The sequence below is a fragment of the Camelus ferus genome, chromosome 17 (genome assembly GCF_009834535.1).
Source record: "Camelus ferus isolate YT-003-E chromosome 17, BCGSAC_Cfer_1.0, whole genome shotgun sequence".
In the NCBI taxonomy this organism is placed as follows: domain Eukaryota; kingdom Metazoa; phylum Chordata; class Mammalia; order Artiodactyla; family Camelidae; genus Camelus; species Camelus ferus.
This window is the reverse complement of record NC_045712.1, coordinates 40,110,002-40,126,685: the sequence shown is the minus strand read 5'-3', so window position 1 is coordinate 40,126,685 and position 16,684 is coordinate 40,110,002. Positions and strand designations below refer to the sequence as shown.

Below are 16,684 nucleotides of genomic sequence, written 5' to 3'. Positions count from 1 at the left end.
TGATTATGGCACATGTTCAAGAAGATGTGGATTTATGGGTACTCTGCTACCCTGCTGGTAGGAGTATAAACTGAAACACACCTGTGTGTGTTCACGTATTGAGACATATACAAACAACATACTACTCTGTGGTACAAATGAGCTACCATTTACCTAGTCAGCATGTATCAACCTGAACCTAACTAAGCAAAAGAATTAAGTCTCAAAAGAATTTATACAGTCCATTTATACAGAATTCAACATTTAGAATCACTTAATGTAATATTTAGCAATATCTTCACAAAAAGGGAAATATTATAAAGAAAAACTTGGGAAAGTTTATCACTTAAGTCAGAACAGTGGTTACTTCTTGCAGGAAAGGACAAGCTGCAATCTAAGAGGGAAAGGGAAGAATTCTCTAAGCTACCACCCACCCCCCTTTTTTTTAAGCAAGTAAACGTGTCAGAGTACAAGCTTTTAACCATAGTCATATATTTCACATCCTCTTCTATATATGAGGTATATTTCACAAGAACTTACATTCAGAAATATCAGTAGGGGTTGGGAAAAGTTTTCCACATGGGAAAAAAATTTTTTTAATCATTGATGGTAAGTAGCTCAGAAATTCTTCTACCTTCAACTATGTCCTGAATACATTAGAGAAATAGGCTGAAGAACTGCTACAATCAAATTATTTTTTAAGTATAGAAATCTTTTTTAGGGAGAATAATCACCCCTGAATTTATCTGCTTTATAGGGACAATGTTAGTATACATCCTGTCAAAGTACATACATAACTATGTTTCAAATATTTAATATAAAATTTTCATAAGTTAGAAGAGTTCTGGACTTTCCCCCCTCTTAATGAAAAATACACAAGACTTGTAACACATTAACAAGACAATAAAAGGCAAGTGTGTACACCTGTTACTATTAACTACGTCATTAGCTGTATCATTATTTTACAATTATTAACAATAATAATTTATTAACAATACACATGGATATCAAACATTCTTCATATCATGTACTCAATGAAAAACACAGGAGGGGATGGGGAGGAGGTATTTAATAAAGGATACAATCTCGTGGGTTAGAATTAATCATCTTTTACTAGGCATTCCTCTAAGTTCTAAAAATCAAAGATACAAAGTTTTACATTTTCCTTTTACATTGTCTAATAAATTCGCAGAAGACTCCTTTCTCCTTAGAGTGCCTGTATTTTGTTTTTTTGCATCTAGGTACTTGACATATTCCACTTTATGTTTTTATCTTATCTTCCACAATAGTGAGATCCGTGCATGAACAGAAATTTCACCTTCTTCGCCTGCAAGCCCCCAGCTATGCCTAGAGCTTGAGGCCTTGAATGATAAAGCCAAGCATGTCTTTTGACTACAGATAAAAAATAACTTAATTCTCACACTGTTGATAAAGTACACTTCCCTGCTTCACTCGTATCCCACAATGACAACTGACTATACATTCAGCCCCACAGGCTGGGAAGCGTTCAAACTTCCAGGATCACTTGGGGAAAACCGTGCAGAGATTTTCTATGCTTGGAACACTATCCCATCACCATATACCACAGGAAGTAACAAACTCAAAAGGAAGATGTTTATTTTGACATATTTTTTTTTCATTCCTTAAGCAGTATTGTTAGCCTATGGCTTTGCCGTTGGTGAAACAATGTCAAGGTTTAAAGCAAAGAGAAAATGCCAACCTTTTAGGTCAAGTTACTAAATCCTCTACGTAGTTGCACACAGGAGCTACAGACACGGGCTGGCTGGTTGGCCAGCTGGCTGGTTTTCAGCCATTAACAATAGCTCAAGAAGGGATGTGAATAAATTGAAAACTCATATCGCATAATAAATACTACTTAATATTAAAATCAATGGATACTAATGGCAGCTTCCCCGATTTGGAACCACAAAATGGCAACCTGACAAGATAATCATGGAGCTTTGGAGGCTCACAGAAAATTCTCTGCATACACCCTGCATGTTAAACTGGTCTATCGATAACGTTAAAAGAGGGGGAAGAATTAAATATATGTCATTAAGAGCTACTTTTGTTGGTTATATTTGCTATCATCATTTAGAAGGCAAGACACTAATACAGTGAATGAGAAAGTGCGTTCGTTTTCACACTTGCTCCACTGCTGGTCACTTGCTCACAGTGGCTTGTCGGGATTATTTAAATTCAGGAGCACTGCTTGGTTGACAGGCTCCCGCACCGCTGCAGGCTACAATCCCCACACAGCGCCTGAAGGGTTATTACAATTGCCAGCGTCTACAGAGGACAACAAAGGAGCCTTACCCCTTCCCGAAGGCACCTCATTAGCACCGTGTATGCAGCCAAGGGAACAGCCCAGCATTCTCGGGGTTCTTTTTTTTCTCTTCCTAAAATGAAGTGGAAGGAAAGGCAGTGAAGCTAACAGCACAAAAGATATTAACCCGTTCAAGAAAAAGGCACAGTTTCAAATACACAGGCGACCTAAAACTTCTTAATATTCTATTTAAAGTACTACTTACTTCCTGACAATGATGACCTGATTAAGGGTCTTCGCTGCATTGCACATACAAGGTATTTCTTCTATTTCTCATTATGTTGATAAGATCCCCTCATCAGAAGATAGAAAGAACTAAGGAATGACAATATGATCCGGTAGATAGAGAAACCACTCTATTGATAATTGTAGGTGATGATACAGATACTCCTACCTAAAAGGTGTGACATTATCTGGAATGATTTGAAAGCATAGAATACACAGCTTTAGGTAGTATCGCAGGCTAATCCACAGAACAAGTCAAAGTTTGCTACCGAGCAAGACAGTGAGCTCAATAAAAATAAGCCAATATGATTAGCAGGTGCACGGAGTTCAATGACATGAGGAAAAACGCTTTTACAGAAGAACCAACATAGCAATAACCACAACAACACTCCTTGTAACCCATCAAATAAAATCACAGAATAAATCAGGGGCCAAGGGGCCCCTTTTTTCATTAATGCAGAAGAAATTAGGCTCTGCTTAGACAGAATATTTGTCTAAGATTGTCCAAATGTCAGAACTGGCACCTTACAGATTCAAGTCTTCTCTACCCATACTAAGAATCGTGACCCGTTAAAAGTATCCCCTTCATCACAGAAAGCCAAATGTGCTCACACTCTTAGTTTCAGCCGGAGTGGCCCCAGCTCAAAAATCACTAATTCAGCCCCCAGTTTAACTTCCAAACACAACTTGTTTCCCTTCCAGCTCATTTATTCAAAACTCCCACCACAACCTTTCCTTAACATCACTGGACTCTGCATCCCGTCTCCCCCACCCCCACTCCTTTTCTTTCCCCCAGTCTACTCCCTGTCCTCCCTAGCAGCCACTGAGATTCCCTGGTCCACCACTTCATCACTCCTACCAAAGGCCTGAGCGACCTCTCCCTTAGGAGCTCCCTTGTCCCATGTCTTTGGAAACTCAATCTTGAAAGGCAGGCTGGGGCTCAGGCAGCTGGGCTCTTAGAGGGATGACACCAACACCACAAATGACTTAGGACCAGCAAGCCGAGGGACTTTCCACATCACTCTCCAGGCCTCCTGTTTCTCTCTGACAAATTCCCTCTCCTAACAGACTACAATATTTCAACTCCATGACCCTCCCATCACTCCACCTACCTTCCTCCTTCACCAGAGAGAGCAGGGGGATCATGAGGAAGCAACTGCTAATTGAGCTACACCTGAAGCCATCTGCTGCTTCTACCCTGTGGTTGTAAAAAGACCAGCTCCTCTACCACTTTCACATGGGCTCACGACACCATCCCCACTCTGCTTTCTTCTGGGTCACTGCACGATGGACTCTCTCTTACTGCTCCCAGACCCTCAAGATCCTGTCTCCGTGGGATCCTTTCCGTCGTATCCCACTTTCCAAATGGCCCCACACCCTCTGCTCTTTTGCATAACCATTCTCCCTTTACACAGACTTCCCCAGTGTCCTCACCTCCCCCTAAATCCTCAAAGCACCTCAGTCTGACTTCTGCCTCCCTCATCCCACGTAAAATAATAAACAAATATACAAAATAGCTCTTGTTGTTACCAGGGACTTTCGTGTCACTCAGTTAAGCAGACTCTTTGTGTTCCTTTCTTTTGGACCTTAAGCTACACATTCAGCCCTGTGACTTTTCCTGAAATACCCAGGTCTCTGATTTTGCTCCTGCTTCCCTTACTCCCAGTCAGGGTCCCAGAACCCTCTCGTACCATTCTCCAGACTGAAACCAGAGTGATCTTTGGGGCACTCACATCAGGTGACATCCTTACCCCTTCTTAAAACTCTTTAATGACTTCCCCCAGCTGTTAGGATCAAGACCCAAGAATCCCTCCGTGGCCCTGTCCCTCCAGTCTCTGCAGCCCTGCCTCCAGCTCACCTTCCTCCTAGCCCACTGGACTCACTGCAGTTCTTGAGTGGGGGCAAAAAGCACCTACTATGTGCCAGGAAGTCTTCTCAACAACAGCCACATAGCTGAGAGCAACAGGTCAATGTTCTGCCTTAATAGTGTTTAGTGGGACAAAGATTTTTTTTTAAATTCAACAAAATAAACAAGATGGTGATGAGTGCATAAAGGAAGCACAGCAGGGTAGGGGGTTAGAGGAAGGCTGCCGACAAGGTGGCTCCATCTCACACTGCTCATGGCCAGGAGAAGGCTCTCTGGAGGGACCCACACAAGCAGAGAGAAACTGCGGACAACCTAAGCGGCTGGAAGGAGTAAGCCAGTGAGAGGGCAGTGAGGTGGATGGAGGTCACACGGGTACTGAGGAGGCAGCTCTCAAGGGCCCAGAAGGCAACTAGAGGGATGTGGCTGTGACCACGAGGAAGACAGCAGCAGGTGAGGGCTCTGAGGAGTGACGCTGGAGTGTCTCACATGTTTTAACAGGCTCACTCTGGCTGATGTCTGGGGAAGAGCTTAAAGGGACACAAGAGTGAATCAAGGAGACCATCTGGGAGTTCTTACAACAGGCCAGGTGAGAGATAATTATGGGCTGGACAAAAAATAAGAATACCTAGGCTCACGGTGGTACATATCCTTGACAAAAGGAAAAAAAAAAAACTATAAATGTGTTGCTTCATAATATCCTCTGTAGACTCACAGTCTGGTCTTCTGTTCTTAAGCTTATAACCTTGGAGTGTTACCAGAAGATCAGAAGGACAGGGCTTCGGTCTCTTCATTACACATGGTACATATATATGTAGGTGTATACATTTATCAGTCACTTCAGGCCAGTCCCACTGGGTCAGCACTGACCTGACATTTTACCATTTACCTATATTCCAAATGACAATGCCACAGACACCCTCATCTCATGAAACATTAGGGATTTTAGTAGATCCAGGGACATAACTTCTGGTTTGCTATCGTAAGATATGGTCAAATGTCATGGCCACAGAATTATCCCTTATTAAAGTAGCCTAGCTTCTACCCAATCAAAATAAGTACCAAGAGAAATGATTCTCTAGATCTACTGTTAAAAACAAATAGAAATCTGATTCTGTGTTGTTCCATTTATACAAGATTCTAGAAAATGGTCAACTGGTTTCTACAACAGAAGGCATCATCGGTGGCTGCCTTGGGGCAGGGAGAGGTGCAGGAGGGAGGAATTACAAAGGGTGCTCAGCAGACTCTTGGAGGTGATATTTTCATTACCCTGATTGTGTTGATGGTTTCACAGGTGTGTGTGTGTGTGTGTGTGTGTGCGCGCGCGTGCTGGGGAAAAAGGTAAAAAAAATAGGGGACACACGCACAAACAGAAATGGACTAGATGCCCCTCCCTGATAAGATGTCAGACTAGGTACCTGACCACTCTTCTAGTAAAAACGACTAGTTTTATTCTACCATCCTTAAAATGCCTCAGATTATCTGAAAAGAAAACAAAGAACAATCAAGCCAAAAGTTAGCTGCCAGCAGGAAGGAATAAACTGAGCACTGAAGCCTGCTTTGATTCTGAGGGCCTGCAGAACTTGGTAAATGTGAGCTTTGCTAGCAAGGCCTTCAGGGCCCACAGCCAAGCCTGTGTCGATGCTCCAGCCCCACCCCGAAAAGAACTGCAAGGAAAACCACCTCTCACAAAACTCAGCACACGAGAGAATGCTCCAGTGCAACAGGGAAGGAGGGAGCTCCAAGTACTAATTAAGAAAGACATTGTATTAATTATTAATAAATAGCTCCACTGTCTGTCTCTCCATACGCTATTCTTAATGCTGTGTAACTATTAAGTGAAAACAGTTGTTCTACTTGTTAAAAACGAGACAAAATAAGAATCTACATTTCTACTTGCTCATGTGTGCAAAAGCAACTCTGTAAATGTAAGTCAGCAAGTAGTTGTAATGGTTATTTATTCAGGAAACCACACAGACGGGGGACAAAAGCGCGAAAGAGACTCCTCCCTGCGTACCTTTCTACACTTCCACGTTGCCTAGGCTCAACGTGTCACCTCTTCAAAGTGTGAAAACTATCTGAGAATAAGTTCAGCCAAGGCTAAATGTACAAAAGCTCTGAGTGAAATAACTTTAATAAAAATATTTTTAACATGAATGTATGGAAACACCATTTGTTATGTGTTAAAGGACAAAATACCATTAACATTCTAATAATGTCCTAATAGATGCACAGATTCAGTACAATCCAGACATGCACTGGGAGACTCAAAGACATAAAGATGCCAGTACTTCCCAAATTGAGCTGCATCATCAATGCAGGGGCTTTTTTGGTGGTGGTATTTTGCTTTGTTTTTGTTTTTTGGTTTTTGTTTTTGTTTTTTCAGCATGATACTTTTATAAAGCTCAAAAAAAAAAAAAAGAGGAAAAGGAAACAAACTAATTATGTTGAAACATGGTGAAACTTTTTATAAGCAATGGAATGATAAACACAAAATTTAAGTGGTTTCATCTGAGAAGTGATGTGATGGAGATGACCTATCGGTAGCTCTAAGTTCTTGGTAACCTCTGGTTCTTGAACTGAGTAGTGTGTACCTGAGTGTTCATACAGTATAACATAGTGGTTTACAACTTAACATGCATTTTACGCACCATCTTTTGCTTGTAATAATTACTATGCTATGTTAATATGTAAAGGGAAAAAATCTGAATATTCATGATAATGTCATATTTGAAAGTAAAATATATGATTCACTCAATGTTTTCTCACAAATTTTTTGGATTTGGTTCTTATAAAAAACCTGGAGGCTTGCGGTTAGATATTAACTTTACCAAGCTTGCTGAGGAAGAATTCATGAGGTCATGAGGTCAGAGAGGCCAAGTAGCTCATTCAGGGTCATCAGTTTGCTAAGTAATCAAGGTTAGGGTCTCTAATTTTAGGCTTAAGACTCTGAATCTTGTAATGCAGTTTTTAAAAGATGATTAGCAGATCTAGACAAGCTGATTCTAAATGTACTCCAACATGCAAAAGACCAGGAATAGTCAAGATATTTATGAAAAGAAATGAGGAGAGACTTTTTGTACTGGCTATCAATACTGATTATGGAGCTAAATGATTTTAAAGATTTTAAAGATTAATGTTTTATAACAATTATGTTAGCTACCTTAAAATCATGATCATCTAGAAAATCAATTTAATTTAGATACTAAAACTATTTGGGTTATATAACATTTAAGCAAGTTCTAGAACCAAAACTTAAATACAAGGAGAATTTTCTGAATAACTTATAATTTATTGGTACTTACAACTCTCAAAGCAACACATGAAATGAATAACTCATAATTTATCTTTATCTACTCAATATATTCCCCCAAAACTGCATTAATGAAGTTTTCCTTTGTTGAATTCAATAGCACTTCCATATTATAACTTTAGAAGTCAGTCAAATTCTGCAGTCTCATTGCCATGTTAAGAGTTATATTTGCATACAGTGTTTCAAATGATAATGGAGCTTTTATACTGGGAGAACCAATGGCATCCTCTTGCCTGAAGGAGTCAAAGCAACCTAGGGAGTACTTCTGGGGACTCTGGTCTGTTGGGTTTAAAATACAGCCTGAGAATCTCCTACTTTTTCAAGGTAAAGAGGCAGTAGGAGAGGGAGTACACAGACAGGGACAGAGAGAAAAAGAGAAAGAGAGCCTCTCTGAGAGCCTCTCTCCTCCATAGGTAAAATTTCTCCTAAGTTCTTTAGGTATGCTCGAAGGGAAAAAGTCAAAAAACTTTTACAGGATATTAACACTTGTCAGCCAGCATATGTCAGAACACACCAAAGAGCAAGCGTTAACCAGACTGTCTCACCTGGGTGGCTACAATGTAGATCAGCTCCCCTAGGGTCGGTAAAAGGCACTGTTTTAATTTGCTGTTCCTGAAGTTCTCCCTAATTAATTCAGTTAAGAGAGTAATTGCCTGAAAAGAGAAAAAAAAAAGTGTATTATTTCATGTATAGCTCTCAGTTCTTTAACCTGAATGTAAAAGGGAAATATGTAAGCCTCTACAAACTTCACCTTCCATTTTTAAGAACTAGTTTCCAAATTATATTCAATATTTGGGCTTTATTCCTGAAGGAAAAAAACAGTAACTCTCCCAGATGAAGATACAAATATATCCAGTGAAATAAACATACTTATATATAGCACTTGTCAGTTACCAACCACTGTCACTGTATCTCCAATCTTCTGTGAGGCAACTGTTGCTCTACCTTTAAAGGCAGAACACTGAGGCTGAGAGTAACAGTAACTTGCCCCACACCATCTAGTCCACTTGGAAGCCAGCATCTGAACACAGATATTGCCATATCAGATCCCTAGGACACCCCAGTGCACCTCAGTTTGAAAAAAAGTCTTACACTGCATTACTTTTAAATGATTCTTTCAAAAATGTGAGAGTGGCAATATTATACCAAAGTTTTGATATAAACCACTTTGAAACTCTGCAGCATATTTTATTTGATCTTGTTAATTTCCTAGGAGTCACGCTGAGAAAAATCACACACATTCATTGCCAGAATTCATACACCAAGACACAGGTTAATCGAATCACAGAGTGACCATGAAATGGGTTAAATGGTTTCAGATTGATACACACAAAATGGCTCCATCCTGAGAAAAAATGTATAATATATAAAGTAACGTGGAAGCACTGCTCTGAAACAGTGTGACTCAAAGTGTGGTGCAAAACAAGACTATTTCTTACTGTCGACAAGATACAAGTTTTTATTTGGTGGGGAGGGCAGTTAATTAGGTTCATTTATTTACTTATTTTTTAACAGAGGTACTGGGGATTAAACCCAGACCCCCATGCATGCTAAGCACGCACTCTGACCTCTGAGCTATGCCTTCCCTAGTACCTTTGTTTTTGAACTTGTATCAAAACATTATGTTGTACACCTAAAACTAATACTATGTTATTATGTCCATCATACCCTTTTTTAAAAATTAATTTAAAAGTTTAAAAACAAAATAAGCACTGAAAAACTTTCAGAGCAATCTGACAATGCTATAACACGCCAGCACGTCATCACTGGTCTCCTGCTGTAAACAAGAGTGTGCACAACCTGGAGCTGCATGTCGGGGGGCCACGCAGTAGTCACGTGCAGCAGAAACACTTGCTGATGTGGTGTTTCTTTAAATAGCTTTACTGAGTTATAACTGACCTACAATAAGCCACATAAATTTAAAGGTTTCAATTAGACACCTTTGACATAATGCACACATCTGTGAAATAACTACCACCATCAAGATGTTTCCTCTGGCTCCCTTAGTGATCCCTCCAACCCACTGCTTTTCCCTCTTCCCACGGACTTACTTTCCATCATTGGTTTGCATTTTCTAGAGTTTATATAAGTGGGATCATATACTATGTGTTCTCATCTGTCTGGCCCCTTTCACTTAGCATAATGCATTTGAGATTCATCCATGCTGCTGTATTTATATACAGTTCAACCTTTTTAATTGCTGAGTAGTATTCCTCTGTGTGGGTACACCGTATTAGGTACCTGCTGTTATATTTATATACAGTTAATCCTTTTTATTGCTGAGTGGTATTCCCCTGTATGGGTACACCACATTAGGTAACTCCCCTTGCCTTATCTTACAGTGAATCCTATACGAAGTGATTGGGAAGGGAAAGGGACTTCGTGTCCATCACATTAGCCCTTGCAAGTCACTTCTACATACAGTCTTCCTTTTCTTCAATCTTTACTGATCATCCACTAGTATCACATTGAACCTTCTGAAGTTAACAATGTCCAGCCATTTTCTTGCCTACAAAAACAGCAATTTGTCACCAGCACACCTACCATAAAAGGATAAAGGAAGTATTCTAAAGAGAACGGAACTGATAAAAGTAGTAACCTTGGAGTATCAGGCAGGAAGCAAGAACATGATAGGCAAAAATACAGTTAAAGACAAAGGCCTTCCTTCTCCTATTAAGCTTTCTAAATTATGTTTGATGGTTGAAGCAATTACTATAAAAATGCTCAATTTAGTTCTAAATGTATTTAGAGTGTATATTTAAGACAACTGTATAAAAACGAGGGAGGTTAAATGGTTCAAAAGGGAGGCAAGTTTTCCATACTTGAACTAATAAAATGATGACATCAGCAGACCGTGGTAAGTTACATATAATTGTATTATATATAAATAAAAACAACTTTTTAAAAAGAAATCAAAGAAGATCTGAATAAATGAAGGGATGTACTTTTTACATGTGTATTTTGTTTTCTGTATATTATGATGTTTTGACATCTTAATCTTTCTGGCTGGGGAGAGTACAACCTTCCTGGGGCCAGCCAATTCTCAGAGACAGGAAAGGCCCAGAGAGTATGTCTTTAATATGCATGCTAGCCAGCCCAGAGCCGTACTCCTCTACCTGGCCCTTGCACCCTGGAGGCAATGTTCTTCTGCCTTCATCATTCCAGGACCAGGCACCAGGCAACCAAGAGACTATCCCTATAACCCAAAACCTGCTGCAGTTATTCAGACTAGCCAACCCTGAACTGTTAATCCTGCCCTGCCTTTCCCATGGAAACCCCAATCAAGGCCATGCCCTAAGCACTCACCATTGCTCAAGTCTCCTGCCTCCTGACCACCTTGGTGTTTTATCACATGGCCCTGTGTGCCATGCCTGTCTCTAGGACCTATACGTATAATAAACTTATTTTTTCTCCTCTGTCTCCTTTTGTGGCTGCTCCTAACTGGTCATCTCATAAATGAATACAAAAAAGAGACATACTATGCTCATAGACAGTAAGACTCATAGTAAACATGTCAATTTCCCCCCAAACTGACAGCCTGGTTTATTGCAATTCCTATCAAAATTCTAGCAAAAATTTTTTGTAGATATCAACAAGGTTATTCTAAAATGTCCATTGAAAAGCAGAAGTTTTAGGATGGCCTAAACAATTCTGAAAATGAAGAATGCAGTGGTTGAAATCATTCTACCTGGTTTCAAGACTTTTTATACAGCTACTATATTCAAGACTGTGTGGCACTGTCAGAGAGACACTCAGGTCAGTGGAACAGAAGAGAACCCAGATCTAGCTCCACACAACTACGGCCCATAGATTTTTTTGACAAAGATGCAAAGGCAATACATTGGAGGAAAGTCAATCTTTTCAACAACTGTTGCTGGAGCAACTGGCCCTCCGCAGGAAAAAGAAAAAGTCAACCTAGGTCTAACAATTTATACAAAAGATGAACTCAAAATGGACCATGAACTTAAATGCAAACCATGAAACTAGAAAAAGAAAAAATAGGATAAAGTTTTCAAGATCTAGAAAAAGAGTAGATTTGACACAAAAAGCGCAGAGACATTGAACCAAAGAGGATATACAGCTGTCAAATAAGCACGTAAAAAGATGTTCATCATCATCAGCAACTAGGGAAATGCAAATTAAAATCACAATGCGGTATCACTACACACCTATCAGAATGGCAAAAATAAAATAGAGTGACAACACCAACTGCAGCTGAGGATGGAGAGAAACTGGATCACTCACACTGTTGCTGGTAGGGATGTAAACTGGTACAGGCACTCTGACAGAGTTTGGTAGTTTCTCAAAAGCAAATAAACAACAAAAAACCAATCACTAAATGTGTAGCTACCATAGGACCCAGCACCTGCACCATGAGCATTTATCCCAGAGAAATGAAGTCTTCCATCCAAACACCTGTACCTCAATGTTTACCGCAGCTTTATTCATAAGTGTCAAAACTGAAAATGAGCCAGGTGTCTTTCAACAGACCAATGGGTAAATAAACTGGTACAACCATACTGTGGAATACTACTATGCGATAAAGAGGAACAAACTGGTGACACAGGCAACAACCTGGATGAACAGTCAGAGAATCGTGTTAAATGAAAAAAGCCAATTCCAAAAGGCTATACACCATACAATTGCATTCATACATTCTCAAAGTGACAGAAGTACAGAAATGGAGAACAGATTAGCAGTTGCCAGGGGTTTGGAGGGAGGGGCAGGTGATAGAGGAAAGTGGATGTGGATGTTAAGGGTAATAAGGCGGATCCTTGTGGTGGTGATGAAACTGGTCTGTTCATTAACTGTCTCGCTGTGAGCATGTGGGTCGTAACCTTACACCACAGTTCTCAAAGATGTCACCATTGGGGGAAACTGAATGAAGAATATCCAGTGTCTCTCTGTACTATTTATTACAACTGCATGTGAATCTCCAATTACCTCAAAATAAAAGGCTTAATTTTTTTTCCAAGTCAACCTCACACTTAGTTCAAAACCCAGATCCAATGTTCTGCTTCACTGAATTAGCAGCAGGGACTTATGGCCTTTCTCCATGTTACCTTCCACTAGCATTTTCTATCAGTAAGTATCACAGGAAATTAAAAACATGTTAATGCTGCAGACCTCAAACAAGAAAAAACTGTCTGAACTGCCTCCAGTGTAACAGGAATTGCTCTGGAGCTCAGTGTTTTGTAAACAGACAAACATCACAGACACAATGTAGTAATGCCACGGCAACCTGACATCTCACTAGCAAAGCTGAATGTTGGATACCTTAAACAATACACAACAGATGTTTCCCTGCAATGTCATTTGTAGAGATTTTCCACTTGTTACCAAAAAATTTAAAGAAATATGAATATTCAAAAGGAAAACCTTGAGACTAATAAACAAATATACCACATACATGACAAATACCAAGGAGAAAAGTTTCTGTTGACCTCGGTGTGACATTCAGATATGCCAATCCTAAACAGAATAAAAACAGTAAAATAGATTGTTTAGTTCTTCAAACTCAGAACTCCAAGTAATAGACTGGGATTTCAAAATTGTAGAATAGATAAACAAGATTATACTGTATAGCACAGGGAAATATATACAAGATCTTATGGTAACTCATAGAGAAAAAAATGTGACAATGAATATGTATATGTTCATGTATAACTGAAAAATTGTGCTCTATACTGGAATTTGACACAACATTGTAAAATGATTATAAATCAATAAAAAATGTTAAAAAAAAAAAAAAAACTCCAAGTAATATGTGAGTACTGTTCTTAGGCACGTCTTCCTATTGTTTATAAAAATTTGCCTCGCCTTCTAACACTGAAACTAAAAGAGATAAAAATAGGATAGATATTCAAGTATTACGCTACTGTTGTGTGCATTGTTGAGAAAACCTAAGTAAAGGAAAATGAAGGGGTTGGGGGGTCTTATTTTCAGTATCATTAAGCTTTGAGACATATTTATACCACCACTGGTTCCATAACCCTAATTGAAACTATTTTTCTGCAACCACAGCAACAGTTGGTTGCTGGATTACAACAAATAATAATTTAAGATTGTAATACTATTTCTGAAACGACTTTGAAATCAAAATCCATTCTATAACAACTGTGACAAGGTGAAGCCAGGCCTCTTTTGGCTTTAGCTGAAGTCATCAGGTTGACATTAAAAGGTTCAATCTCACACACCCTGGGACTGAGTCTCTTAGGCAGAAAGATGATGAATTAAGAAATTCTGAGGTTATAAAACTAATATCCTGAACTTCCAGTAATATAGCTTGCTTGCTCTTGACTCTCAAACTATACCTTTTAAATGCCCATGTTAATGGGTATACAATTAACAGCTATAAATAGAAACTGAGTTAAACTCCAGATTCAATGTTTTATTAAGCCAAAGGGACATTTTTTAAAGCCTATTTAACTACTCCCAGTGGGAGATACTGCAACAGTCATCACAACGTCACTTTCTAAATTACATACTGTTCAGTATTCTTCCCTAACTGCTGAAATAACAGGCATTCCACAATCTCAAATGAACAGAGAATTCCAATTGATACCACTTTGCCTCATCTTTCTTAGAGCACCACTTTCAATGTCCCAAACATAGCGAGGGCACATAAAACCAGAGCCTCATAATCCTGTCTTCAATTTTATTTGTATGAAATCTTAGAATCCTTTGGGTATTGTATTTCTGATCAAGCTTTAGCAAATAAGATTATGTTTGTAGACTTGAAACTTCAAGCCCTCATTTCCACAAGTATTGGTTAAAAATGAGAGAGAGAGAGACAGAGAGAGAGAGAGAGAATACACTCTGGACAGGTTAGAGAAGGCCGAAGATGCAGGAGCAGAAAGATGGTAAACCTGCTTGAAGAGACAAAAACTCTGTTCTGTATTTAGTAACGGAAAATGTTATTGCAACATTGCAACACTCTGTAAGAAGCTCTCCTTGGTGATGACTGGATATCAACATTTTAACATTAGCATCTGTAGATATAACTTCAATCTCTCATTCCCCACATGCTGATTGGGTAACTGCATTCACATTGGCATCTAACTCCTCAAAGTAAATAATCAGGGAGAAGGAGGAAGGGCTGCTATCTTGTCACTTCCCTGTTGAGGCCTAAATATAAACAAACAACCTATAACTGTTGGATTTTTTTCTCTTAAAGATAATGAATTGTCAGGAAAAGCAAATGAAATGCTTAGGTAGATTTCTCAGTCTGTGAGTCATGTGAAAAATTTGGAAGCACTGGGTACACAAACTTTATGAAGTCCCTGGATTTTTTTTTTTAAATTCGATGTCAACAAATATCAACTGCACAACAATCTGTCATGTTTTGGCCACCAGTCATCCAGTCCCTCTTCCTAACACCACTCAACTTCCTTCTGAGGAAACGCCTTTCCCGTGCTGTGCTGAGTCTGTGGGATGACAAAGCCGGCACTGTGTGGAAAGCCCTCCAAGTATGGAACCCGCGAGGGTCCCTGGCTCCCTTCAGAAGCATCCTTCCTCCAAGAGTCTGGTTCAACCAAGGGTAGGCCACAACCTGAACAGCCAGCAAGGCTCTTGCTCAGAAATCTCCATCTTGAGTGGAATGACAAGACCTAGAGTAATGAAACAGGTGAGGTTTGCTCATTCTTTCTAGCAATGGCCCCAGTCAAGACTCCAAGAGGGCCCTGCTCCAAAGGCCTTCTGGAGCTGCCAGTCCTGACTATTCCAAACCTTCTCTCCAAGTCTTTGGCCTTGCTTATTTCCTCCTAAATAAATATCCTTTATGCTTAAGCTAAGACAGAGTCAACCTGCCAAAGCGGTAAAGAGACCTTGTGCTGTCCAGTTCCCCTCCCTTCCTGGACACACAGAATGATTCCCCAGCTCCCCTGGAGTTGGGTGGGGCCATGTGACCAGTTATGACCAATCGGCTCAAAGTAGAAATGATGTGTGTACACCTATGTGCAATTTTCCATACTCCAGTCCCTTGCCCCAGGAAACTTAAAAGCAGCATGCTGGATGGAGATGCCACACCAGATGGAAGCAGCTGGAATGCTGAGGTCAGCCTGTGCTTAGAGCCACCTAGGCCTACAGCAAGAGTTTTAAGCCTCTGAGATGCTGATGGTCTCCATTACCACAATGCTGCCTAGTCATATCCTGACTGAGACAGAACCCTCACCATCCAAATTCAAAGAGACCACTCTAGTAATACACAGTAATGATGAAGTTTTCGTACTTTAAAATAATCACTAACAAGTCACTGAACTACTGCACCCATAGCTTAGGGTAGAAGACAACATTTGCATGGCAGCTGAGATCTGCCATCCACATTTCTATCACAGAACTGACAACAGGGTTGCAATGCACCAACCACCAAAAAAGCTGTGAATGAAAAGTATACTGATAAATTCTGCCTTGCAGGTTAAGAAATTGGATGTCAAATTGCAACAAATCTGTAAAGAATCTGTAGTTTGAAACCAGATTCATCATTAAAATTCTTTTGTCCATTTCTGGCAGATGGCAACCGAGATATCCCAAACATTCCTCCCAGTGAAAATAACTTTTACAATGCTAGATAAAATATTTTTAAGATTCTTTATAAAAATGCATAGCTGAACTGGCAAGAAATTAAGGGACTCTCAAAGAGCAAAAACTGAAAAATGGGAAAACAGAGAGAAAACAGGAAAATAAAGAAATAGGTAAGCACTCCAGACCCTTGAACCCTGGAGGCCTGCACTGAATCTTTGTGACCTTGAAACGACCCTCTGAAATAGAACAAGAGACAAACTCTAGGGCATGCCTGTGGTGTAGTATCACACAGGAGACCATTCGCATTAAGCTGCGACCCCAAGGATGTACGAATAAGATGTGAATCAGCCTGCAAGAGAGGCCAGTCAGGAATCTTGAGACCCTAGTAGTGAATGAAGCAGTGTGGAAAAAAATCTTCCCTGAGAATCAAATCAGGTCTCAAAAGCAGGTCTGG

At 39.8% G+C, this 16,684-nt stretch overlaps 1 protein-coding gene across 1 annotated transcript in view; it reads right to left on the bottom strand.

Moving 5' to 3' along the window:
* ULK4 (unc-51 like kinase 4) overlaps positions 1-16,684 on the bottom strand; it is a 442,995-nt gene that overhangs the window by 370,250 nt on the left and 56,061 nt on the right. Inside the window, 3 exon segments of the mRNA XM_032459157.1 lie at positions 2,296-2,372; positions 4,389-4,395; positions 8,253-8,360. Coding sequence (XP_032315048.1) covers positions 2,296-2,372; positions 4,389-4,395; positions 8,253-8,360 — 192 coding nt within the window.